Genomic DNA, 25,455 nt, shown 5'->3' with positions numbered 1-25,455 from the left:
AATTAGGCAACTGGATTTGGAAAGCCAGAATATGGCAACCCTACAGTACACAACTTTGGGGGACCTTACTTTCCTCCACTGTGAAAATTGTCTGTCTATTTCTGCTCTCTGCTTCCTACCTTCTAACCAGATATCAATCTGTAAAACGATCTGACCTCTTATGCCATGACTGCTAGGTTTATTCAAGAGCCTTTAGTGAGGGACCTGTTGACACTCTCAGATAATTCTAAAAGGTCAGTGAGACAGGACAACTTTGCAGAAGCCATGCTGAGTGTCCTTTTGCAAGGCTTTTTCTTCCATATGCATAATAATTTTATCTCTGATTTATGTTCTCCACCAGTTCAACTTGGATATTATCCTAATTGACCTGTAATTTCCTTGATCTCTCCCTTTTTAAAAATCAGTGTTACATTGGCTGCCTTCCAGTCCTTTTGCACAGAACCTGATTTTAGGGACAAGTTAAATATTTTTGCTAGATCAGCATATTTTACTCTCCTTTCCCTTTCAGCTTTTTCCCATTTAATGTTTGAAAAAATTCTACTTTTGAAGTCAAATGTGATGTACCTCACTAAATATGAAGTCAGATGTGGTGCACTTACTGTCTCTCTGTGGTAATGTATCACCATCTGGATCACCATCTGAATCTGGGACAATTGCATATGTTTAGTCTGATTTTTCTTCTCTGTCACTTCTGTTTGTTTAATGTGAAGAGCTTGTTCCCAAGTTTTAAGATGTCCAGCAGTTGCTTCCTGCCCCTCATCCATATTAATGTCAAAAGCCTTGCTTGCTGTATATTTTGAAATATGTTCCTGTATGTTCTGGATAAATGTGTACAACTCAGAAATGTATATTCAAATGTAATGCATTTCCTGCTAGTTAGTACTGCAGCTGTGTTACTGTGCATATCAGAGGTCTTGGGCAGAACCTATGGCATATAGTATAGCTCATGCACAGTCCATATAGGCAGTAAAAGGTCTCTGTCATATGATAAGGTCACCATCATTAATTTTCAAATTATAAGGAGAGACTTGCTGGTTTGTGATGGTCATTATTGCAATATTATGTGTTGTGGATCCTGCCTGCACATAGAATGAACTGTGATCTTAATTAGAACTTTGACAAGCCCTCTCTGATAAAATGATGAGATTATTCGTAATTGATGTCACAATCAATTACTATTTAGTTCATCACAAGCCTACTAACAGGTCTAGCCTTAGTGCTGGCCCCAGGATGTTGATGAGTGTGTGGCTGCCCTGTTCATGCTGTTACTGCGACAGCAGGGCAGTTTTTCAGTCAACATCCTAATGACCTCTTTTGAAGTCTATTAAATTAATGACCCTGTCACATTGGCCTAACCTCTTATATCTTCATTTGGACTCTTTTTTGTTGTTGCAAACTAGCATTTTTGGAGCACATGAAAGAAAAGATACTTGGAGCTTTTTCTCATATCTACCCGTTTTAAGATGTGTAAATTATTCATTTGCTGCATGTGTGCTGACGGATAAAATTATATTGTGCTTATTGGGAGACCATTGCATTTCCTTTCAACTGCATTTTTGTTGTTTAATTTTCATCTTTTGTAGGTACCTAAAGGACATGTTTGGTTAGAAGGTGATAATCTTAGAAATTCTACAGATTCCAGATGCTACGGCCCTGTTCCATATGGGTTGATAAGAGGACGCATTTGCTTTAAGGTATACTTCTGCAGTCTAAAATGTGTTAATTTAACAGTTTTTCTCATTCTTGGGGCCCTACACTACCACCATGAGACACTTTCATTATCTAGTGAAGCACGAGGACCAGGGTGTTAAAATGTTACAAAAGAACATGATCTCCTCAAATAAGTATTGTGTTTAAAAATGTATAAAGTATTAGGCAAGTCACTCTCAAATCTCCCGACATAGAAATTGAGTGCAAACAGAAAAATACCACTTACCTTTGACTATGTGTTCATTTTAAAGTGGGAGTGATATGGAAGTAAACTGCACTTTTATTTTCCAGTCATTTCTAGAGAGACACTGGATATGACTGGCTTGGATCCAAAGAACCATGCACCCAATGAGATGTTGCTTTCCCACTGTGACATCTTAAAGCTGCCTTGGAAGGTTAGAGAACCTTCCAGGATGGCATGTGGTGGAACATACTGGGGAAACCAACCTTGTGCACAACTGCAACCAACCTTGTGCACAAAAAGAAGGGCCTTCCACTTGCACAAGAGGTACTTTGGTTCCAAGCCACACTGTCATTACTGTATAACAAGTTACTTTCAGGTGCTCTCACTGAAATTATAATTTCAGAGGCTTTTAAACATATTATATTTTACTCCTTGGTTGTTTTACCAAGAGGTAAGTGCTAAATTTGCCTATGGATAGTTGTTAAGCTACCTCTAAGCAGCAGCAGCAAGAGATAATGAAGCAGAGATAAGCAGGACTGTCTAATGTTTTGCTAGTGTACAGTGCGGACAGGAGGCAACTACTGTAGGGTAAACATTGAAAGAGCATGATGTATGCACAGGACTAAGGCTAAGGTAATTTGAATATTAAAAGATTTCCCCTTGTGTTGCTTATGTTCTGTGAGTTCTAGGAGTTGCTTGTGTTAAAAAATTCTAGAATTTCAGAGGGGAAGGTAATATCCTCTAGCAAAAATATGAAACTTGTTCCTACAATCAGGCTCTATACCAGAGGACTGGAAAGTATCCAATGTCACTCTGATGTTCAAAGAGGGATTCAGGGGGAACCGGGAAATTACAAGCCAGTTAGCTTAACTTCGTGATGGGTAAATTGATGGAAAGCATACTTAAGGACAAAATTGTCGTTTAAAATTAAGGACAAAATTAAGGGAGAAATATAGGGGGGAAAGGCCTTGCTGAAGGAGAACCAGCATGGCTTCTGTAAAGGCAAGTCTTGCCTTTTGGAGTTCTTTGAGAATGTCAACAGGTATGTGGACAAAGGTGATCTGGTTGACACAATATACTTGGACTTCCAAAAAGCTTTTGGCACAGTTGCCCCACAAAGCCTCATGAGTAAAATTAGCAGTCATGGGATAAGGGGACAGGTTCATGTATGGATTAATTTTCAACTGGTGGAAGGACAGGAAACACAAGGTAGGAATAAATGGAGAGTTTTCACAATGGAGGGAAGTAAGAAGTGGGGTCTCCCATGCATCAGTACTGGGACCAGTGCTCTTTAACTTGTTCATAAATGATCTAGAAGTGACCAGGTTTGCAGATGACACTGAACTATTTAGGGTAGTGAAAACCACAACAGATTGTGAGGAGCTCCAAAAAGATCTCTCCAAACTGGATGAGTGGGCAACAAAATGGCAACTGTGATTCAGTGTAAGCAAGTGTAAAGTGATGCATATTGGGGCAAAAAATCCCAACTTCACATCAATCAATTAATCAATCAATTTATTGTGGCCGTAGGCCATACAGAAAACATACAAGAATTAAAAGAAAATTAAAAACAGAATATACCAGCAGTAGTATGGTACATAATAATGAACAGTAGCTCCTAAAATTTAGATCTTAAACAGGATCTTAGTCTAATAGCAACATAAAAGAATTTCACCACCACCTTGGTAATTTCATTGTCTAGATCCTCAAGACAAAAATTCAGATAAAAGGGCTCAGCTTTTCCTGGAAAATGCTCCAATAGAGGGAATATGAGTTCTTTTCTGGTATCAGAATACAGGGAGCAATAGAGCAGCACATGCGAAACAGTTTCAGGAAGGCCTGCACCACAGGGGCATAGGCCATAATCTGAAGATCCCTTGCAAAATCTTTTTTCCAGAAGGGCTGAAGGCAACACGTTCATGCGGGCCCTAGTAAAAGCTATCCTAAACTTAGGAAAGTGTAGGGAAGCTAAATACTTAGCACCTTTATTCCCCAAAGGGGGCATAATGCCAAAAAATAGGGGAGAACAGGTCCTGTTTCCCCTGGAAACAAGATTTTGGTGCTCAAAATCATGAAGGCATTGTATAAGTGTAACCTTCGCCTTCTCAATTCCCATGAGTAGAATTTCAGAGGGAGATAGGCCCATTTGCATTATTTTGTTGTTAACATATGACAACCAAGGGCTAGGAAAGGAGTCTCTCCATAGGAACAAAAAATAGGAGCGCTCCTGGGTATCCAAGCAGAGTTTGATCCATCTGGTAAAAGTAAGTTCCCATGCTTTAGAGAGAACAGTAAAAAGTCCAGATTCCAAACACAATGCAGAGTAAGGTACACACCTGGGAACCCCAAAGATAGCCCTAAGAAATAATGACTGAACCGTTTCCATCTCTGATGTTACTCCCTGAATCCAAAGTGGGACGCCATAAAGTAATTGGGCTACAATCTTTGCTCGAAAAACTTGGAGGGCCATAGGCATATACTGGCCTCCTTTAGAATAGTAAAATCGCAAAAAAGCGTTGAGGGTTTTACGGGCAATAGAGATAGAATACAATCTTTGAGATTTCCAGTTGAGATTGTGTTGGAAATGTATACCAAGATATTTAAATTTATAAACCTGCTCGATATTTTCCTTATTAATCGCCCACTTATAAAGTTTCCTAGCTTTAGGAAAAACCAGGACCTTAGATTTCTCATAATTAATGGATAAATTGTTGTCATTGCAATATTGGGCAAAGGCTGTCAGCAATCTACGAAGACCGAGTCGAGTCTGGGATAAATAGCACCGCGTCATCCGCGTACAGCAACACTGGCACACGAATGTCAGCCAGCTTTGGGGCGTGTGAATCTACCTTTTCTAAGCACTGCGCTAGATCATTGATGAAAAGATTGAACAAGGTAGGGGCCAGAACACTGCCCTGCCTAACCCCGCGAGTGACGGGGATTGGATCAGTTAATGCCCCATTAGGAGCATATCCGACTCGGATAGAGGAATCGACATGGGGCATAATCAAAAACAACAGTCTTTTGTCCATCGAGGACTTCCCAAGCTTAGACCATAATAATTCCCTGGAAATAAGGTCAAAAGCAGCTTTTAAGTCCATGAAAGCTGCAAAAAGTCTACCCTTGGGCGCGCTAGAATATTTACAAGCAAGATGGTTCAGAATCATACAGTGGTCAAGTGTAGAGCGACCAGCTCTGAAGCCTGCCTGTTCGGTCCCTAGGATCTGCTGGTCAGAAATCCATGTTTCAAGTTTGGATAGCAAATAAAGGGCATATACTTTGCCCACTACCGAAAGCAGGCTAATGGGTCTGTAATTAAACGGGTCAAGATGGGAACCCCGTTTAAAAAACGGAACCACTATTGCTATTCTCCACTTAACAGGGAAAATACCTGTACTGTTTATTGAGGTGAACAGATTGGCTAAGACGGGGGCCCACCATTCCACATTGGCTAGCAAGACCTCAGGAAGAATAGCGTCAGGGCCTGGGGCTTTACCAGTTTTGAGACGGCTAAACAGATCAACTATTTCATCTGGCACAACGGGGGCCATAAGGGTAACTTCTCAAATGAGGGTGACGCAGAAAGCTGCGTGGGTTGAGCATTATTATAAAGAGCATAAAAATGGGATTCCCATGTTTCAGCTGGGATCCTACACAACATATTAGGATGGTTCATCATCGAAACAATATTCCAAAAAGCACAACTGTCTTTTTGGTTTGTAGCCAATATTAGCTTACCCCAGGTATTTTTTAATGCCTGAGTCTTGGCAGATCTAAGGCTCCTTTTGTAGGCCTTCTTAATCAAAAAATATGTTGGTGGGAGATTGTGATCTAAACTCAATCTATAATCTCGATAAATGCTTTTCAGCTGATCACGCAGCCTTCTGCAATGCAAGTCATACCAGTTATTAGGTCGTTTTCCATTATTCACATAAGAAGGGTGTGGGTATCTAGAAGACAAAATCTTTTGAAACACCATACCTTCTAGGTCCTCATATGCAGTAATTGCTTGTGGACCCGGTTGATCTAATACAATTAAGTTATACAAATTGTTTCCCTCAGGGGAATCATATAAGGTATTCAACTCATTTTCAACTTTCTTTGACCACTTGATTTTACAACCCAGCTTAGCTGATCTTTCCTCATACAGGCAAGGGAAAGGGGTATCCCCCCTCACCCGAGGTAGAGCTAAACAAGTGAGCATCAGAAGATGGTCACTAAAGATTTGCTTGCCCACCTCAAAAGATGTAACCAGGGGGAGCAGGGAGCGAGAAACCATAACATAGTCAACTACACTACTCCCCCGCGAAGAAATGAATGTATATTCGCCTGGAATATCCGGCGAAATAGTGCCATTTAACAATACCAGCTCAAACATTCTAGCCAAGTGAATCAGTTGGACTCCAGACCTATTGATAACTTGATCTTTGGATTGACGGGTTGGAACAGAAGATCCCACAAAGCAATCGCCCCAGTTCCATAAGTGGGAAGCCATTAAGGCACTATCATCTGTGCCGCATCTAGAATTGAAATCGCCCATAAGGACGACCACGTCATGCGGGTACTTTAGTGTTGCTTCTAATATATATAGATCTAGTTGTTGCCAAATATTATTGGGCAAACTGGAGGTTAAACCAGGAGGAATATATACGTTGAACAACAAAATATCCTCACTTAGACCTTTGAGGAGAATAGTCATAGCATATGGGGGAAGATCAGGCAAACAGATAGATTCAACATTGAGAGCTAACGAGACACAACATGCCAAACCCGCCTTAGACCTTCCCCTATTGTTATCCGAATGAGCTTTTAGTGCATGAACGACATAACCACTAATGTTCAAGTCTTCTTTGGACCAAGTCTCTTGAAACAATAAAATGTCCCATTGTTGCAAGAAGGCAATAAACTCCATATCAAACCATTTCCCAAGCCACCCAGCTATGTTCCAACTGAGAATTTTCCAATCAGATTGCCTGCAGTTTGCAATATGTTCCTCCAATTCAGCACGGGGATGTAGATCGGATGGAGTCTCTATAGGTGAAAAACTAGAGCCACTTCCTAGCCTAGATGTAACCATCAAGGGATACATTGTTGGAAGACTGGACTCTCCACCAGCAAGTAAGGCAGAATCACCGTTTAAATTGTAAAATCCCCGTTTAGAAGAACCTAGCAGACGATGTCACTTCTGCACAGAGGATTCCGGGAACTTTGCCGGAACTCCACTTATATTTGTAGAGGGGAAGAAGAAATTGGAGATTTTAGTCTGCCTAAGATGGTGGGAATCTAAAATAGGCAAGTTATTCAGTTGATTAGAGGAAGCAGCAAGGGTCTTCTCCATCAATACAGGTATCCCATTAGCCTCCTCAGGCAACTTCTTTCTATGCTTATGATTTTCTGCTAAAATGTTCTCAAGAGAGATTAGCTTCCTGATATTAGCCCAAAGTCCATCCTTAAGAAGGGATCCATCATTTATTTCAGAAATGCTATCCTCAGCTCGGGATCCCAATGAGCTGGAATTAGAAGGAATAAAAGGGGAGCAAAAGTTCTGAGACCCAAGAGTTATCAAAGGATCCCTAGAGTTTAGACCATTCAAATCTTCTGGTTCAGGAGACTCCTCATCCTCCAAAATCTGCAAGAAATTAAAATCTGCTGACAGTGTCCCAACTTCCGAAATTGTTGTAAAAAGTGGATCTTTGTATTCATCAGAAGGCAGGAGAATCGGGCTAGATGAAGCATGGCCATCCAAGACAGAGTCTCCGGGCCAACAGTCCTGAGGAGGATTCTGCGCCACAGAAAAGGAGTGTCTCCCTAGAACTCCCTTCTGGGGGATCTCATTCTGCGTATAATTCCACTCTGGCAGACTAGGGTTCACAGCCTTGTTGGGAGAGTTCAACCGGTTCACATCCATGTCCACAAACTCCTCAAAGACCCTCGTTGGGGAAATTTCCCACGTAGCCAAACGATTCCTCATTCTAATCAATGATTGAGGGATCAAAGCATGATCAAATGTAAGCAGGAGTTTTAAGCATATGCACTTTGGAAGGTCTTAGTTCTAAGAACGTCATCAAATCAATGGCTTGTACAGGAAAAGCCAAAATCTGAGCGAGAGACCTACAAATTTGCTTTTTTGAATACCAGCTCTGGCAATTGGTTGAATTCAAGCAAATGTCCAGAATTAGTTGTTTAGGTTGGTATACTAGCTGAAGTGTTCTCACATTCCCCCCATAATTATGATATCCAGAGTGAGCCGAAGAGGAGACCCCTCCATGAGTACTGGAACCAGCATACAGTGGTGTTTGACTTGAGAGTGGGGGCTGAAATTCTGTCTGCACGCCAGCATCCACAGGCTGGTGATTCTCCTTCGGATTTGTTGCTATAGGAGCCCTACATTTATCTTTTAAAATAAACTTAAGATAGTTTCTTCAATTCCAAAGCCAGCTGTTTCATCTGTTCTGAGACTTTAGAAAGGCGTTGGAAAAGATATTTCAAAGTTTCCAGCATTAATAAAGCCAAATTAGAAGAGAAATCCTCACTAGAGCTGGATAAGGACGCATTCCTGGGAGTAGAGGGAGGTAAATCAGCTGAGTCATTCAAGAGTATCAAGGAAGGCTCATCCGCTTCACTTAGATTACTAACCAGGTTAGAAGATTTATAGCCTTCACACTTTGATTCTGAACAACTCCCCACCATGCTGCTTCTCACTCCAACACCTAATTTATCAAAAGCGTGAGTACCCTCAAGAATATCTTCAATGCCTCTGCAATTCAGCTTACTTTCGTTCTGAGGTTGCTGCAGCTGTCCTGGATGCTCATAGAGTATATCCTTCTCCACTTGGAATGTTTGATTTACTTGAGATGCAGTAACCTCTTCTCCCAGGGATTCCCGAGCTGAAGGTCTCTCTTCTAAGCGGAGCAGAGAGAATCAGCGTCCTTCCCTCAGCGTCGTTAACCGGAAGTCCCCAAACGTTACCACATATACGCTGATGGAATCTGAGCTGTTGATGACTGACCAGGAGAGAGATCTTGGGGTCATGGTAGACAGCTCATTGAAAGTGTCGACTCAGTACATGGCAGCTGTGAAAAAGGCCGGTTCCATGCTAGAGATCATTAGAAAGGGGTCTGGATATAAAACTGCTAATATTATAATGCCCTTATAAGAAAACTATGGTGCAGACACATTTGGAGTACTGTGTGCAGTTCTGGTCACCATATCTTTAGAAGGATACTATGGAACTGGAAAAGGTGAAAAATAGGGCACCCAAGATGATCAGGGCCCTGGAGCATGTTCCTTTTGAGGATAGGCTACAGAATATGAGGCTCTTTAATTTGGAAAAGAGGCGACTAAGGGGAAGACATGATTGAGGTGTATAAAATTATGCATGGAGTGGAGAGAGTGGAAAGAGAGAAATTTTTTTTCTCTTTCTTGGGTCATCCCATGAAACTGAAGGCCAGAAAATTTAGGACCAAGAAGAGGAAATATTTTTTCACATGGTGCATAATTAATCTATGGAATTCTTTTCCATGGGATGTGGTGATGGCCACCAGCTTGGATGGCTTTAAAAGAGGCTTAGACAAATTCATGGAGAACAGGCCTATAAATAGCTACTAGTCCAGTGGCTGTGGGCTACCTCCAGCCTCAGAGGCATAATGCCTCTCAATACCAGTTGCGGGGGAGCAACAGGAGAGAGGGCATGCCCTCAGCTTTTGTATCTTAAGAAGGCTTTTGTATCTTAAGAAGGCTCTCCAGAGGCATCTGGTGGGCCACTATGTTATACGGGGTGTTGGAATAGATAGGCCTTGGGCCTGATCGAGCAGGGCTGTTCTTATGTTCGAATATGATAATCAGAGCCCATAATTTAGGTTTGCTTTTCCTAGCTCAGATAATCATTTTGTGCTGTGGTGAACTGTACACACTGTTTGAATTAGAACTACTCTTTAGATTTTGACAAAGGCTTGATTATACTGGTTATTTTATTTTCAGTTTCCAAATGGAATTCAGTTTTTTCACTCCTGCTGCAAAACAGGTTCACCTTTTCCCTGAGTATCTGCTACAAAGCCAGTTCAGAGCCCATCACTGTTTGTGTAAAGCTGGAGTTTTTTGCCCCAATGTACATCACTTTACAATTACATTTATATCCAGAATAAGAGTTGCATGTGGGAAATGCTTCCACACACATCAAGTGGAGCAGCGGATTTCAGGTATCCTCCCATCTTGTCTCTGCAGCTTCCTATACCTCCTGAAAATGTCTGTGAAAGGTCTTCAGGGATATATTTTCCTGCGGCACAGGTGGCTGCAGAAGGAAGGAGGAATTGCTGAAAATCGCTCCTCAGTGCACATGAAGTGTTCCTTTCATGCTACTCTTTAGACGTAGGCAAGTGAATCTCATTTGCCATTCATCCAGTTTGGTAAGATCCTTTTGGAGGTGTTTAGTCTACTTGGATTTTCACTATCTTGAATAACCTGTTGCTTACAAAACTGGCTACTTAGGAGTTAATCTGATTCCAAATCATTTATGATCTTGTCAAATAGCACGACTTCCAGTACAGTCGCTTGAAGGATCCCACTTCTTACTACCATTTACTCTTACATGGTCTTTACTCAATCACTGCAGGGGCGTAACTATAATAGGGCAAGGGGAGACAGTTGTCTGGGGACCCACTGCCTGGTGGGGGGGCCCAGAGGCAAGTCACATGACTCCTCCAGCCACGCCCCCCCGGCTTCCTTCAGTTGTATTTATCCTCCGAAATTGATGTGAGTGTTAAGACCAGAACAGCATGTCTTTCTTTAGTACCATTAAATGTCTTGCATCGTCCACAACTTACAAAACCTTAAAAAAAAATTTAGGATGATGTTCTATTGTAGCACATAGGTTACTATGCTTTTTGTTACCACAATTCAGCCTCATTTAAGATTTCTTTACTTCATAAGCTGAGCTTCAGTGAGTGGGGGGCCCATTCTAAAATTTTATCTCTGGGCCCATTCCAACCTTGCTACACCCCTGAATCACTGATTCAGAAGAAGACGTATCCGCCAATCCTAATCCTTTATCTAGGAGTCTTTGATGAGGAACATAAGACTTTCAGAATGCTTTTGACAAAGTATATAGTGTCCACCAGTCCCATACTTTGACAGTGATTGTCTTGATGCACAGCATTCTCACACTGGAATGTTTTATGTTAGGGCTGTTGTGGAAATGCAGGCAATCCCAACACTGTTGAGAATTAGTGAGTGCACAAGCAGTGCTGTTACAAAGGGGGATTTTGTGTGCCCCTCTGGTAGGTTTGGTTATAAAGCAGGAAGTCTTTCCCAGAGGCACTGACAGACGCAGACTTTGGTCATCTAATGAATATACCTTATTGAATCCGAAGAGACACATTGAGAATAGAAAACATGCAGGCCATTCCCACATGACTCAACATGCAAGATGAAACGTGTCTAAACTTAACTTCTATTATTCTTTCATATAATAAATTAATATAGATGTTTGTGTGTTTGTGGAGTGGAGCATGGATTCTTTGATAGGTTGTAAAGTGTAGACTCTGACGTGTGGTTGATGTGGATTCTCTAATATGAGTACTCAATCTAAAAATAGAGAGAAGAGAGCATGTGGGGTTTATCCTAACAGATGGATGGGGTTGAAGACCTAGATCATGAGAACATAGATCATAAGACTATTCCAAATCAGCTTGGTCCAATGAACACTCAAAAGCATTAAAACACATGTGGGGTGGTGGTGGGGGAGAACTGGCATGGTACGGGCTGGGAACTGACCATGTGGTGGTTTAAAAATAGAGACAAGAGGACCTTCAAGAGTTAAGACAGCATGACACAGACGGGACTCTGGAGTTCTGGAGCAGAGACTGAGAGGAACTAAACAAAGATCCAAATAGACTCGGCTACATAAATTAGGAAAGGTTGGACAGAACCAGCTTCATTTTATCTCAAAGTTTAGCCTTCCTCAGGCAGGGTATGTAAATGAAAAATACAAAGGATTCTGGGTCTGGAGCAGTCAGAGCTGCTATAACTGAGGATGGCATTGGATAGACAGACCTGGGCCTGGAGATCAGATTCCTTCATCCACCAGAAGAGGCTCTCTCCTACCCAAGAGCCCCAGCATGGCTATCTGCTGGTATCAAGTAAATTCACCATTCACTTAAAAATAGTGGTAAAAGCCTAGAGAAACTTGGCGTTTCGGTCAATGCTCTTGAGAGAATAGTCCACTGCCTTTCACTTCTGCCAGCTCCCTCAGCTTTCAGAAACATTATGCTTCCTCTGCTGGACCCTGCCTCATGAGTTGCTCCTTCCCTCCATTGGGATTGCATGGTCTTCAGTCATCAGATGCTTTGAGAGGCATCTCTCTGGCTTCTGTTGCCACTGGGTTTCACCCACAGGTTTGGGGTATAATGAGATGTTCAGGATCTCTGAGCCTCTCATGGTTTTGCAATGAATCCATTCTGGTTGAGGCTCCTACATGACTGGTTTTTTTTATTCTGGGGAGTAGTTCTGGCCTTCCCATGGAGGACAAGGCCTGGGACACCCCCCCCCAGCTCCACCAACACCTTGGTAAAAACAGATCTAAAAAGCGGGGAATACCTGGGAAAATTCCTAATCCTAGCCTGACTAGTTGTCCTTGAAACTGTTCCATCATACTCCAAATGTGAAGGGTGTCTGTGAAAAGAATAAGACTCTCAGAGCCATGGGAAGATAGAGAGTTGAGCCTCCTAAATAAATGAGAGCCAGCGTGGTGTAGTGGTTAGAGTGCTGGACTAGGACCAGGGAGACCCGAGTTCAAATCCCCATTCAGCCATAAAACTAGCTGGGTGATTCTGGGCCAGTCACTTCTCTCTCAGCCTAACCTACTTCACAGGGTTGTTGTGAAAGAGAAACTCAAGTATGTAGTACACCGCTCTGGGCTCCTTGGAGGAAAAGCGGGATATAAATGTAAAATAATAATAATAATAATAATAATAATAAATTACCTGTCCAGGTGAGATGCCACATGACGTGATGAAAAAGTAGATTGACAGGTAACTCAATGGTCAAGAGCAGGTGGGGAAGAAGAGAGACGGGTCTGTATAGCCCCTCTTTATAGGGCAACAACATGTACCGGAAGGGTTGAATGAATCACTGCCCACCTGGTGGCATAACAATGGACAAAAAGGTGTGACAAAAAACCAGGAAATATTCTAATTCTGGAGCTAGACAGAAGATGGGTTTATCTTGATAATGAAATACCCAAATCCTGTCTCTTCATTAATACTTGAAGATTATTTGATGGCTTTAAAGTGTCTGGGTCCTTCTATGTGGGCCCCCAAAGGTGAAGGGTCTGTGTCAGGTTTCCTTACACAGGTGACTTGTTTCTTTGTTGCCAGCATTTGTTAATCTCTCCTGGACTTTTAAACCCAGCAGGCCCTCCATGCTGAGCATGTCTTGAAGGGGTGCACAGGGGGGTGTCCCAGAAATCTCAAAAGCGAACCTCCGTAACAGTGCTACAGTTATTCCCATTCACTGATATGGCAATAACTGCAGGAGCACTGCTTGCACAACTGCTCATTCGTGACAGTGTCGGGACTACCTGCATTTGTCCACAACAGCCCCAGCATGGAACATTCCAGTACCAGAATGCTGTGCATTATGTTGGCCACCCAGCATGACTTTCCTTTGTAGAAGTGCTTTTTATCAGTTTACCCAGAACAGAAGGTAGGCTAATGGGCCTATAACTTCAATTCATTAAAAAAAATTGTGGTACTTAAGCTATATTCCAGTAAGGAGGCAGACTTTACTGACAACTTGCATATTTTTGTTAGAAAAACCAGCAGATTCACATTTGAGCTTCTTAAGAATTCCCAGGTATATACTATTAGAACCAACTTAGCACTGTTAATTTGTAGTTTGTCAGCCTGCAAACTGAACTGTGTGTTGCTTGTATTTGACTTCGTTTCTGTCGTAGCCCCAGCTTAGTCAACGGCTAACATGTGCAGTATTATGGAGCTATAACGCTGCATCCCATTCGAAGCTGTTGAAGACTTCTAAGCAAGTCCCAACTTGTTCAGAAGCAGTAGGTGAGGAAGCAGCAGTTCCACAGGCTTCTCCATTGTCGCAAACAGGAAAATCTGCAGAAACACTGCTTCCAAATCTGCTGCTTTTGAACAGCGTCAGGGCTTGCTCAGAAGTCCAAAGGAGGCGCGGAGCACAGCACTATGGTTTCATAAGGCTGTGCATCATGTCAGCCAATGACCTTCGTACACCATCTGGCCTACAGGTATATTTTAATACTTCAACAAATGGGTGAAGATGATCAGAGAAAGTGACTAATATTAATTTCTTTGTCTTTACAGTTATGGCCTCTGAATGATTTTGGATTTCTACGGGCAAGTCCCAATAGTCACAGGATTTGTAATGACTAAGTGAATTATGCCCACTCTCTTTTTCCATTCTTTAATAGCCTTTTAAAAATTATTCTTTGAAATTATGTATTTTTGTATACAATAAAAAGTGTGTGATTGAGACATTCCTTCTAGATTTGAGAGCTGACAATGTTGGGAACATAAATGTTGATGCAGCTCTGCAACAAGATTTCCCACTTATCCCACATAGAATTCTTTCTAACAGTCTTGTGGCATTATGCCCTTATTTATCATGCACATTTGGGGGAGGGGGCAGGCACAGAAGTTATAGTCTACCAGTCATCATGGCTTTAAAAACAGCAACTTCAGAACTACTTTGCTTTTTATATAATTGGAATTTGAAAATATAGAAGTTCTGAATACAAGCATTTTAAATAAAAGTTTCAATGGAACTGTACTTTCACTATGGTAGAAGATAGATCAGATTTTCTTCTGGAGATGAATACCATTCAAATGCTTAGCATCCCCTAATGGAACATAAGTGAATGCAATCTATTGTCAAATTCTGTGCTAGCCTCCTTGGAACATTAGTATACCTAATGTAATTAGTATACTTAAAAATCCAGTTTGAGACAATGGATTTTGCAACAGGAGTTCCCAATAATAATAATGATCATCATCATAATAAATATTTATATATCGCCTTTCAACAAAGTTATCAAAACAGTACACATAAAGATGGTTCCCTGTCCCCAAAGGACTCACAATTTAAAAAGACAATTTAGGCAGACACCAGGAACTACCACTGGAGGGATGTTGTGCTGGGGTTAGAGAGCAAGAGAGAGTGAGAGCGCTGCTCTCCCCTTGCTAAATATAAGGGAATCGCCTCTTTCAATAGTGTCTCTTTGCTCATTTAGCAAGGGTTATTATCACTTGATACTATAACTGCTTGAACATAATGAATGGCAGAGTTATTCCCCGCACCCTGGGCTGTTTTCCAGGAGAACTACTACTGTACTACTTTTTGTATTTTGTCATGTCTGCTTTCTAAAGCCCACAGTTCAGTTTAAAGTTTGTAACTTGATAATATTGTTTAGCTTGGATACAGGATACGAGATCCTCTGAAAGTAGTAATCTCTGCACCAGAATATAGAATTCACATATGTGTGAGTGCCACTAATTATATAGTAAACAGAAGAAAATTTTGAAATAGGAAACTAATTTTCACTAGGACAGGGACAGTTTGTGCCGTGTGTATAAAAAGGCACATTTACAACATCATTTGCATGAATCTTCAGTGAGGAAATGCAGAATAGAAACATTCTCTTTGGATTCAGTTTTGTTCTTCTTCATGTCTTTTCTTCCATTGTATTCTCTAGCATATTCAGTCTATTGAGTGTCCAACTAGATGCATCCTATGCATTCTCCATGTGCTTGAATCAAAGAAATCTTCAGGGTTGGGTCACTGAAGAATCTCTATAAGTAGCGAACAAGAGTCACAGCTTACTAGTGAAATATCTTCAGCTTCGTTTTTGCAGACAGTGTATGTTCCACCACATCGGCACGCAAGAGAGTAACACTGATCATCTGTTGAAACAAAATACAGCAATCATTGGTTTTCTACGTAACTTTGAACACTTCTTAAAAGCTGCTTATAGAAGGGCTTGGGTTTTGAGACTTATAAATATGAAATGGTAAGCTATTTTAAAAACTGATAAGAACTACAGCAGGAAATCCCTAATATGAAAATTCCCATATGACAAAGGTTTTAATATTAAAAATTAAACAATAGTTCTGCAAGAAAAGTAAGGTAGCTCCTTACTGAGATTCAGTGTATAGTGTAGTGGTTATACTGCTGGATTTGCAAAAGGGATACCCAGGCACATTGCCCGACATCCATGAAGTTTACTGGACTATCTTGGGCCAGTCACTATCTGTCAACCTAACTGACCAAACAGGATTGTTGTGAAGCACCCTTGTATGGCACTCGGGATTCACATACAACTATTTCTGGACCAGTCCTTAAAATCCGTATGATCTATATTGTTTATTACAATGCTAAGAGCCACTGAGAGATACTTCAGTTGAATCAATAAGTAATATCCAGACTTTTTAGTCATGACTAAGCATCACTGAAATCAGACACAAGTGAGTAATCACTAACTTAATTCCCATTAATGGCAATGGGATTTGCATGACTAACATACTGGATGTTAACCAGTATGTTTACTCGACATGTACTTTCCTATGCATGTATCTATCTCCTGTGACAGCACTGCTAGCCCAGGTAGGGCACTCACAGAAATAGGAAGTTTATAAACTTGAGTTTGCTCCACATTTGTTGGAATTTATTACAAGTGTAGAAGCTACAGAGGAAAAAGCTGCAGTAAAAATGTTGTCTGTGTTTGACAACCATTACACCATCCTTCTTGCATCTGTATGAATACAACTTCTAACACTAACAGATAAGCAGGATGCTGTTGTTGCTGTTGTGTATTTCATACTGCTAAATCAAAGACTTCCTAGCAGCCAACACACCAACCAATTCCATGATTTGGATCATTAGAAAACAAACTGAAAATAAAACAGATCAGTATTGTAATATTTGCATATATATAGTGCAGCCAGATTTGGAGTATGTGTATGATACTGGCTGTCCTATCTCAAAATTGATACTGTAGCAGTGAAAGAGAAAATAAAAATGGCAACCAACATGGATCAAGGGTTGGTACACCTACAAGAAAAACTAAAGCACTTGGAGCTTTTTAGTTTAGAAGGAAAACAAAACCCATCCATTACAAATAATGGGGAAGAGATATTCTTTTACTCCTCGTACAACACTAAAATGTACCCAACAACATTGACTGGCAGTAGATTCAGAGCAGACAAAAGAAGGTACATCACACAATACATTAAGTAACAGAATTTGCTGTAGTGATGGCCACTGGAGTAGATGGCTTTAAAAAGGGATGGGACAAAGTCATGGATAATATGGCTAATAGCCACTGGAAGATAATAGCCACTGGAAGGTTCAGAGGTAGTGGTTAGCATCTTGACTACAAAAGCACTGGTGCAACAGGAGAAGAAGAAAAAAGAAAAGAGGAGAGCTGGTCTTATAGCAAGCATTAATTGTCCTCTTTGCTTAGCAGGCTCTGTCCTGGTTTGCATTTGAATGGGAGACTACATGTGAGCACTGTAAGATATTCCCCTCAGGAGATAGGGCCACTCTGGGAAGAACATCTGCATGTTTGCATGCAGAAGGTTTCAAATTTCCTCCCTGGAATCTCCAGTTAGTGATGGGAGAAATTCCTGCTTGTAACTTTGAAGATGCTGCTGCCATTCTGGGTAGACAATATTGAGCTAGAGCAGGGTTTCTCAACGTGTGGGTCCCCAGATGTTATTGGACTTCAACTCCCATAATCCCCAGCCCCAGTGGCCTTTGGTTGGGAATTATGGGAGTTGAAGTCCAATTACATCTGGGGACCCACACGTTGAGAAACCCTGAGCTAGAGGGAGCTATGGTCTGACTCAGCATAAGGCAGCTTCCCATGTTCCTAGAAGCAGCAATATAGCACCAGTGGTTCTGAAGAATTCCAGCCCTCTGTGTCACCCGAATATATGTACCTGAGGGCTGCATAACTCCTAGGGACATGTTTTCAGTTAGCACAGAGCACTTCCTAGGGAAGAGGAGGTTGTTATGGACACTTTGCATGCCAGTAGTTAGCTGAACTTTTCAGAAGCACCAGTGCTTCCCTTGCTGCATCACTGCTTTTTTAGTTAGGCTGTCAGCCAGTATGTCTCCCAATCCCAGTACAAAGTGCAGACAGCTGTTCTCTTTGTGCCTTGTTTGTGGGTTTCGTGGAAGCATCTGGCTGGCCTCTGCTTTAACAGGATGCTGTACTAGATGGATCCTTGCTGTGATTCGGCAAAGCTCTTATGTTCCTATTCCAACACTTCGGTTTTTAACCACATAATCTCTTACTGCAATTCCAGGCCATATGTTTGAGTGAAACCTGAGCATCCACTGGCCATCCTTGTGTTAATTCATGTTCTGTAAGAAAGCAAGAACAGGCATTAAGTTCCAGTACCAGGGTTAGACAGAGGCTGCAAGTTCACAGTACCATATAACCTCTTGCTGTTACAATAGTATTGGTATAGTAGGCAGGACTCCCTGGGGTGGCTTAACCCATCTCCATTAATTACATGCAAGCGACAAAAACAGGGAGGGAGTGGGAAGCAAAACAGCAAGCAAAACCCAAGAGAGGCAAGCCTTAACCACTGCTTGGTAGAAAATTGTTTATTCTGACAGAGTAAAACAAAATACTTAAATTTTTCAAATATTTACATTATAGCTATATTTTATCATCTAAGCAAGGCCTATTAAGGTTTTCTTAAGCAATTTATCCAGCAACAGAATGAGGTCTGATCCATCTTCAGTTTTAGCTTATTTCTCCCACTTATGCTCATATCTCTGAGTCCCAGCTGTAAGTTTATTATGAGTTAGGGTCATACAATAAAATATTACTTTTTAAAAATCCTGTAAATCTTAAGCACACAGAGCCATTTAGCCAACATGTTTGCCCACATTACATCCACCCCATGCCACTGCCACCCTAGAGGATGTTGCAACTACCCTGTATCACAAAAACTACCATTCCCCAGTCCCTATAGTCTGGCTAGCAGCATTTGGCTCCTAGTCTACAATACCATCATGACAAGGATATCACACTCCCTCTACACCCTGCTTTGGTGCACATAGATTGCTTTGGACTGTAGGCCATTCCCCTTCCCCCATCATAAATAAATAGTTTAGGGTAATCACAGTTTCCTTAGGGTGGTGACCATTTCCAATCAATCTTAAATTGTTTAAACATTATAATACAATATGATATGTAATTTAAAGTATGAATTATTAAAGATGTCATATGGCTTTACTACTGCTGGAAATTTGCTGTAGGAGGAAATTACTCAGCCTGTAGTGGAGGGGTGCTGATCCAGTCAGCACAACAGGGAGCTGTATATAAGACACAGGGCTCCACTGCCCAATCTTTCCCTTTCTAAACAACATTTTGGAATGTACTGCCTTACCATCTCAGACCCACATACTTCTGCTTCTAGTAATCATCAGGAGAGGGGGCATTTTTTCCAGCACCTCTACGAGAAATAAGTATATAGATTGTGCAGTTGCACCTCTGCAGTGCTATGGCCATTATTTCCAATGATGTAGCATCACGGAAATGTGATTGCACAATTTTAAGTAGTAATACACCAGCCCTGTTCCACAACACTGCTGATGTTACTTTGGATGCTTGCAGAACTGCCTGTATTACCCTGTGCCGAATATCAGCCACTGCTCACTGTCTCTGAGATCTAGAGTCACACTTGCACTCTGGAGACCACACCCCTCACTGGCTTACTCCCCTATGTTCTGGGGCCTATAAATCCTAAAGTAGCACTGGCTCCCTGGGATTTGGTTCCTGGGCTATCTGTGTCGCTCAATAAATAAATAAATAAATAATGTGTGTAAATAGCATAATAATAATAATAATAAATAATATAATAACAATAACAATAACCTTATTTCTTAGCTGCCCCATAACGAATTATTCTCTGGGCAGTGCACAACACAATATTAAAAAGATCCAATAAAAACACACACTATACATAAATCACAACACAAAGCAAAAAAAAAAAAAAACAGAATACAAAAACCTTTAAAAACCTTTAAAAATTAATTTCAAAAATCAAATTTTTAAAAATCAATTTTAAAAAATTTGAGTGAACAGAAAGGTCTTCACCTGGCATCCAAAAGAAGAAAGTGACGGTGCCAGGCAAGCTTAACTGGGGAGGCTATTCCATAAACGAGGTGCCACCACCGAAAAGGCCCTCTCCCTAGTAGCCACCCACTTCACTTTGTTTGGCGGGGCATTTGGAACAGAGTTTCCAAAGAAAATGCCAAAGGAACGAAGAAACTCTGCAACTTGGGGTTCTTGAGAAAGCATATCATACAGGAAGGCACACATCTTTGTATCAAATGGTGATAAGACAACAATAGTGAAATAGTGACCTTACTGTGTGGAGATGGAACTTGCAGGCTCCTTTAGATGTCCTGTCCCCCCCCACCACCTTTCCCTTTGGGTGAGTGTGATAACTGTCCATAGGAAACAATGGAGAAATCAACTATTTTAAATGTAGCTGTGACTAAGCAGCAATGTGCCTCCCCAAACAAGCGGTAGTAAAAGAGTTCATGCTCTTTATAGCTCATATCTTATTTCTGGTGAAAAAAGTTTGTTCATTATCCTCATAAGTGCAGGTGGGGGACAAGTGGCTTATGACAGCCTTATAGTGTATGTAACTATTAACACTGCAGGTAAAGGACAAGGCTGAGGCTGGATTGAATTTCAGCCCCCAAATCCGCCATACAAAATATCCCATAGGTTGTAGTAAATGCCAGTTTACTAAAACTGCCCTCTCAGATGCCCTCCCTGTAAATTAGCACTACAGGAGGACCTTGAATATTGTGGGGGTAACATTCTTGGAAAGTTCTGCAAATGTTGAAACTGCTATATTCAAGTACTAGACCAAACTCTCAAAAATGGGGTTAGGTTTCTTCTCAACTGGGGCATGGTTAAAAGTGTTAAAATCCACTCTCACATTGTTTCTTAGCCTAGACCTCTTGCTTTGTTTACAAAACCAAGCTCATCCTTCTGATTCATATAACCAGTGCAGGCCTGAAGAAGGGAGGAACACTGCTTATAAAAAAGCCTCTTTTCAAATACAAATCACAAGCCTTCTTGCAAAAGCAATTTTTAAGCAGACTAAAAAAGAAGGGGGGAAACAGAAGGAGGAACTAATTCTTGGCCAACCATCTGGTTTGGGCAGAAGAAGCAGAAGCTTTATGATCAGGCCAAGCAGTCGTGGAGCCTTTGGAAAAGCAATTAGTAGTGTGCATGGTTCGGTTCGGGCACACTGTTAAAGCCCTCCGGACCGGTTCAGAAGTCCGGCGGTCCGGATGGGCGGGGGACTGTTACTTTAAAGCTGGTGGTGGTGGTAGTACTTACCCCCCCGCCGCTCTTCCCCCTCCGGCGCTGGTCCCCCTCCCTGCCGCCCCTGCCCCCGTCGTTGTTCCTTAAGGCTAAAAGAGTCTAGAGCTAGCGGCACGCATGCTCTCTCTGACGCTGCCGCGCGTGTGCCGCATACATCACATGTGCCCTGCGCGGTGCGCGCACTCGTCTCTGATGCTGGCGTGCGCGCCGCATACGTCACATGTGATGTATGCGGCGCACGGCAGTGTCAGAGACGAGCGCGCGCCGCGCAGAGCGCATGCGTGCCGCTAGCTCTAGTCTCTTTTAGTCTTAAGGAACAATGACGGGGGCAGGGGGCGGCAGGGAGGAACTCTGCCGCCCCAAGAAGATTTTTTAAAGGACCAGCGCCGGAGGGGGAAGAGCGGGGGGGGGGGTAAGTACTACCACCCCCCCCGCTTAAAGTAACAGTCCCCCCCGTGCCGGACTGGGGGGGACTCCAGACCGTGCACACCCCTAAAAGCAATGCAGAGTCTACCTATCCCCGGATTAGTGAGAAGTTGCCTTCCCACCCCCTCTGCTGCCTGCAACTCAATTCAGTTAGGGGGCAGTTAAATGGGTTTTCCTAACTGGAAAACTGTGAATGACTGAAACGACCCTGTGATAACTGAACTCATATATATGGAGGTTGCCCGCAAATAGGCAAGCCCGTGGGAAATGAATTTGCAATATCCGAGGGCTTCCTGTACTAGGGATATTTATATATAGGTTTTCCACAAAAGTTCTCAAAGTGGTTTACAAAGAAAATAAACAAGATGGTTCCCTGTCTCCAAACAGCTACAATCTAAAAAGGAATAACAAATATCAAAACAGTGCAGCAATATAACTACAAGAGAGAAGACATACATTGAGTTTTTTAAATGTTTACAAAACAAAAGAGTCATACTTTTCAGAAGAAATAAAACTTGCATTAGAAAAAGTAGCATCTTTTTTTTTACTCATATTTTAATTGGTACCTTTTAGATGTTTTTGGATGGAGGCGTGCTGTTCCCCAAGCACAGCAAAACTAACATTTAGGTGCTTTAAGGCCACAAAGGTGAACAGCAGCATACAAATTTATGGATTTCTCCATTATTTTCAGTGGATTTCTCTCACTTCTGCTCTTGTGGGGGCGGGGAATAAAATGTCTAAAGGAACATGGAAGTTGGTAGCCTATTTGAATCAAGGAATTAAAAACCTATAGAGGGTATTCACACATGCAGCCTAACCCAGGCTAGGGCAGGCCAGCCTGGGTTAGGCTGCATGTGTGAAGTGGTGGGAGCAAGGTCAGTCCTGGTGCTGTCCCTGTTCCAAGCCCCACTTTTTAACCCGGTGTTTAGCCGAGGTTAAGTGAACGTGTGGTTTGCTTAATCTCGGCTTGCGATTGGGTGATCACAGCTGGTTAAACGGCTCCCCCCCCCGGCAGCCCACTGCCATTTCTGGAAGTGACCTGGGGGGAAGGAGCGGCTATGCCAAGAGTGGCAGCTGCTGTAACAAGAGCGGCAGCTGCTGTGACATGCCCCAGGGGCACCTTGGGATGCAGGAAGGGGAAGTCCTCTCACTCTCAGTGTTTCCCTTCACCTCACAGCTGCTTGAGTGGGTGCGGTGCACAGCGGAGGGAAGGACGATGGCCACTCGCCTGTTGGGGAAGGCCTGCCTTCCCCAGCGAGGTTGTGTGCACGATCTCATAGTTTCTCATACTTTAAGTTCTGGTGTGTCTTGTACAAGTTCACTCTCTGTTCTGGATAGAGGAAGATCTGGACCAGCACCTTGCCATTGAAATGTTGATGGTTCTATTCTGCTTCTGATTGGTTCCAACAACTCTCTCAAATTTAGGTCACCAAGTACAGATATAAGCAAATAAGTCGGCCGCAAGCATAACCTAAAATTAGCTTCATTTTTTTAAAAACTCAAAGTAATGGACTTGCAGCCTAAGTTGGGTTGACCAGACTCTGTTTTCCTCCCTCCCCATGCTTGGGTTCTGGGCTGATAATATGTCCAAGAATCTGCAACACCCTGGGGGTGATGGCAGATATGTCAAGAGTTTGAAAATCACCAATCTAGTCCCGTATCCAGTGGCAAATACTAAGAAACTTTACATCTGCACTCAGTATTTATCAAGTCCTAACTTGTTTTGTTCATTAAGGCCAGATCTTGTTAATTTGTAAAGTCGTCATTGCTTTGCATGCAGATGCAGATATCATGCAGGAATGATGATACATATATAATCCTATACATTTTAGTAATTTCTTAAACATGAAAAGATGATGTGCATACTATTGACAACGTTCAGGTAAAATCCTATATTAACTGCAACTTGCTACTATCACAAATGTTCAGCATGCCCCTGAACACTAGGTGCTAGGAAGCACCAAAGGAGGGGGCAGTTGCCCTCTTTCCCCCACTTTCAGGCTTCCCAAGTGCACTTGGTTGGCCACTGCATGAGGCAGGATACTGGACTGGATGAGTCTTGGCCTAATCCAGCATGGCTTTTCTTATGTAATTCTCTTCTCCAGTGAATACAGAGACTTCAGAAGTATCTCCCAGAGAATGTAGGTCTTCTTTCAGAAGTGCAAACGGGGCCTGTGCAAAGATCTGGCCTTAAAACCTTGAAGCCAAATCATCTGTAACTAGCCCTGCAGGGAGGCAGCTGTTCCAAATGCTTACCTGTGCAGAGTTGAAGAGGGCCCTTCAAGGGATCTGCAGCCATAGAAAGCTACACAGGACAGTGTGCAAAGAATCCTCGGAATTTCCCATTGTTCCATGTGCACCATCCCATGCAGCTTCCGTGATGTCACTGGGGCTTTCTGTGGATCCTTTAAAAAGCCCCTCCCCAGTGCTACACAGAGGACTGCTCTGTGGGAAGGTAAGCCCTGGGATTGGATGCCTCAGTGTGAGGACAGGTGTAAATGATTCAGCTTTGGCACTTCAAGGCTGAATCTTTGCACAGACCTGGTGCAAACCATAGTTCACTTATAGTATTTATACATAAACTTCAGATTCTGGAAAGCTTTCTGACAAATTCCCATATGATTTTAGGAAGTAGGAAAGTGACTGATGAAATACAGCTTTTGTAGATAATAGTCTAACTGTTTTTGTGGTGTTTTTAAAAAGCCTTTACTATTCAGAAGGTTGCCGGTTCAAATCCCCACTGGAATGTCTCCCAGACTATTGGAAACACCTATATCGGACAGCAGAGATATAGGAAGATGCTAAAGGGCATTATCTCACTGCACGGGAGGAGGCAATTGTAAACCCCTCCTGTATTCTACCAAAAGAAAACCACAGGGATCTGTGGGCGCCAGGAGTCAAAATCAACTTGACAGCGCACTTTACCTTTCATAGATGCAGAGCCAGGATATCGCAGCAATATATGTCAGTGTTTCTAGGTCAGGGTTACAGCTTTGATATAGCTCAAAAATGGGTGGACCCAGAAAACAACGGGGAGGAAGGTAGGCTCTACTAACAGCTTCAGCCACTAGTGGATCACTTGAACAGTAGTAAGGTGTAACAATAATTCTGCAAGTGACAACAGTGTGGAATTAACTGCCTCACACAAGATGCCACTATAGCTACTCCAGAATGTACTGCACTATGCACAGTCACAGAAACATATATCAAAGTCAGGTACTGGTTATTGGCGGTCCTTGGTTTCTAACAAACCAAATAGTTTTAAACCCATAGTAATTCATAGTAATTTATACCCATAGTAATTACCCATAGTAATTTTAATAAAATCACTGCTATAAAAATATTTTTAAACAGTTGGACTGGAGATATAAAATATGCTTTAAGTATGCCAGTACTAATTCATCGTATTTCTTATTTAGTGATTTGAGATTGGTGGTAAGAGAAAACACTAAATGAAGCTAAACTGAACCTAAAGTCAACATCAAAATGTGTGAAGAAAGCCGCTTATAAGGAGAACAGGACATGTTAAAGACCAATAAAAGTATGTATAAGTCCAAGCAAATCTGTGCCCCCACATTCTTTCTGGGGCTCGGATACATTATACAGTACTGTACAACAAAACATTTCAGAACAAAGGTTACAGGGAAGCTCTCCATTTTGGTGCAACCGATCTGCTACAACAGTTGTTAACTATGAATAATGTATTGGTAGTGAAATTAAACACTTATTTTAACTGTCCTCA

General features: G+C 42.0%; 2 protein-coding genes across 14 annotated transcripts in view; one reads left to right on the top strand and one right to left on the bottom strand.

Annotated features, from left to right (window-relative positions):
- IMMP1L (inner mitochondrial membrane peptidase subunit 1) overlaps window positions 1–14,403 on the top strand; it is a 78,931-nt gene extending 64,528 nt beyond the window's left edge. For 5 of the 10 annotated variants that reach the window (XM_053283063.1, XM_053283061.1, XM_053283060.1 and 2 more), the window contains 2 exons: window positions 1,584–1,694; window positions 10,118–11,669. In XM_053283063.1, the coding sequence (XP_053139038.1) occupies window positions 1,584–1,694; window positions 10,118–10,210 (204 nt within the window). In that variant the 3' untranslated portion in view covers window positions 10,211–11,669. The other 5 variants (XR_008313001.1, XM_053283066.1, XM_053283067.1 and 2 more) reach the window with 5 other exon arrangements.
- A 514-nt stretch (window positions 14,404–14,917) lies between these two features.
- DNAJC24 (DnaJ heat shock protein family (Hsp40) member C24) overlaps window positions 14,918–25,455 on the bottom strand; it is an 81,167-nt gene continuing 70,629 nt past the window's right edge. For 2 of the 4 annotated variants that reach the window (XM_053283068.1, XM_053283069.1), the window contains exons 4-5: window positions 18,209–18,292; window positions 14,918–15,828 (exon numbers count right to left, since the gene is read on the bottom strand). In XM_053283068.1, coding sequence (XP_053139043.1) covers window positions 15,704–15,828; window positions 18,209–18,292 — 209 coding nt within the window. In that variant the 3' untranslated portion in view covers window positions 14,918–15,703. The remainder of the gene's footprint in view (window positions 15,829–18,208; window positions 18,293–25,455) is intronic. The other 2 variants (XM_053283070.1, XM_053283071.1) reach the window with 2 other exon arrangements.

This window comes from Hemicordylus capensis, chromosome 1 (assembly GCF_027244095.1).
Source record: "Hemicordylus capensis ecotype Gifberg chromosome 1, rHemCap1.1.pri, whole genome shotgun sequence".
NCBI lineage: Eukaryota > Metazoa > Chordata > Lepidosauria > Squamata > Cordylidae > Hemicordylus > Hemicordylus capensis.
Note: the sequence above shows the minus strand (reverse complement) of the source record. Positions and strands in the feature narration are given on the sequence as shown.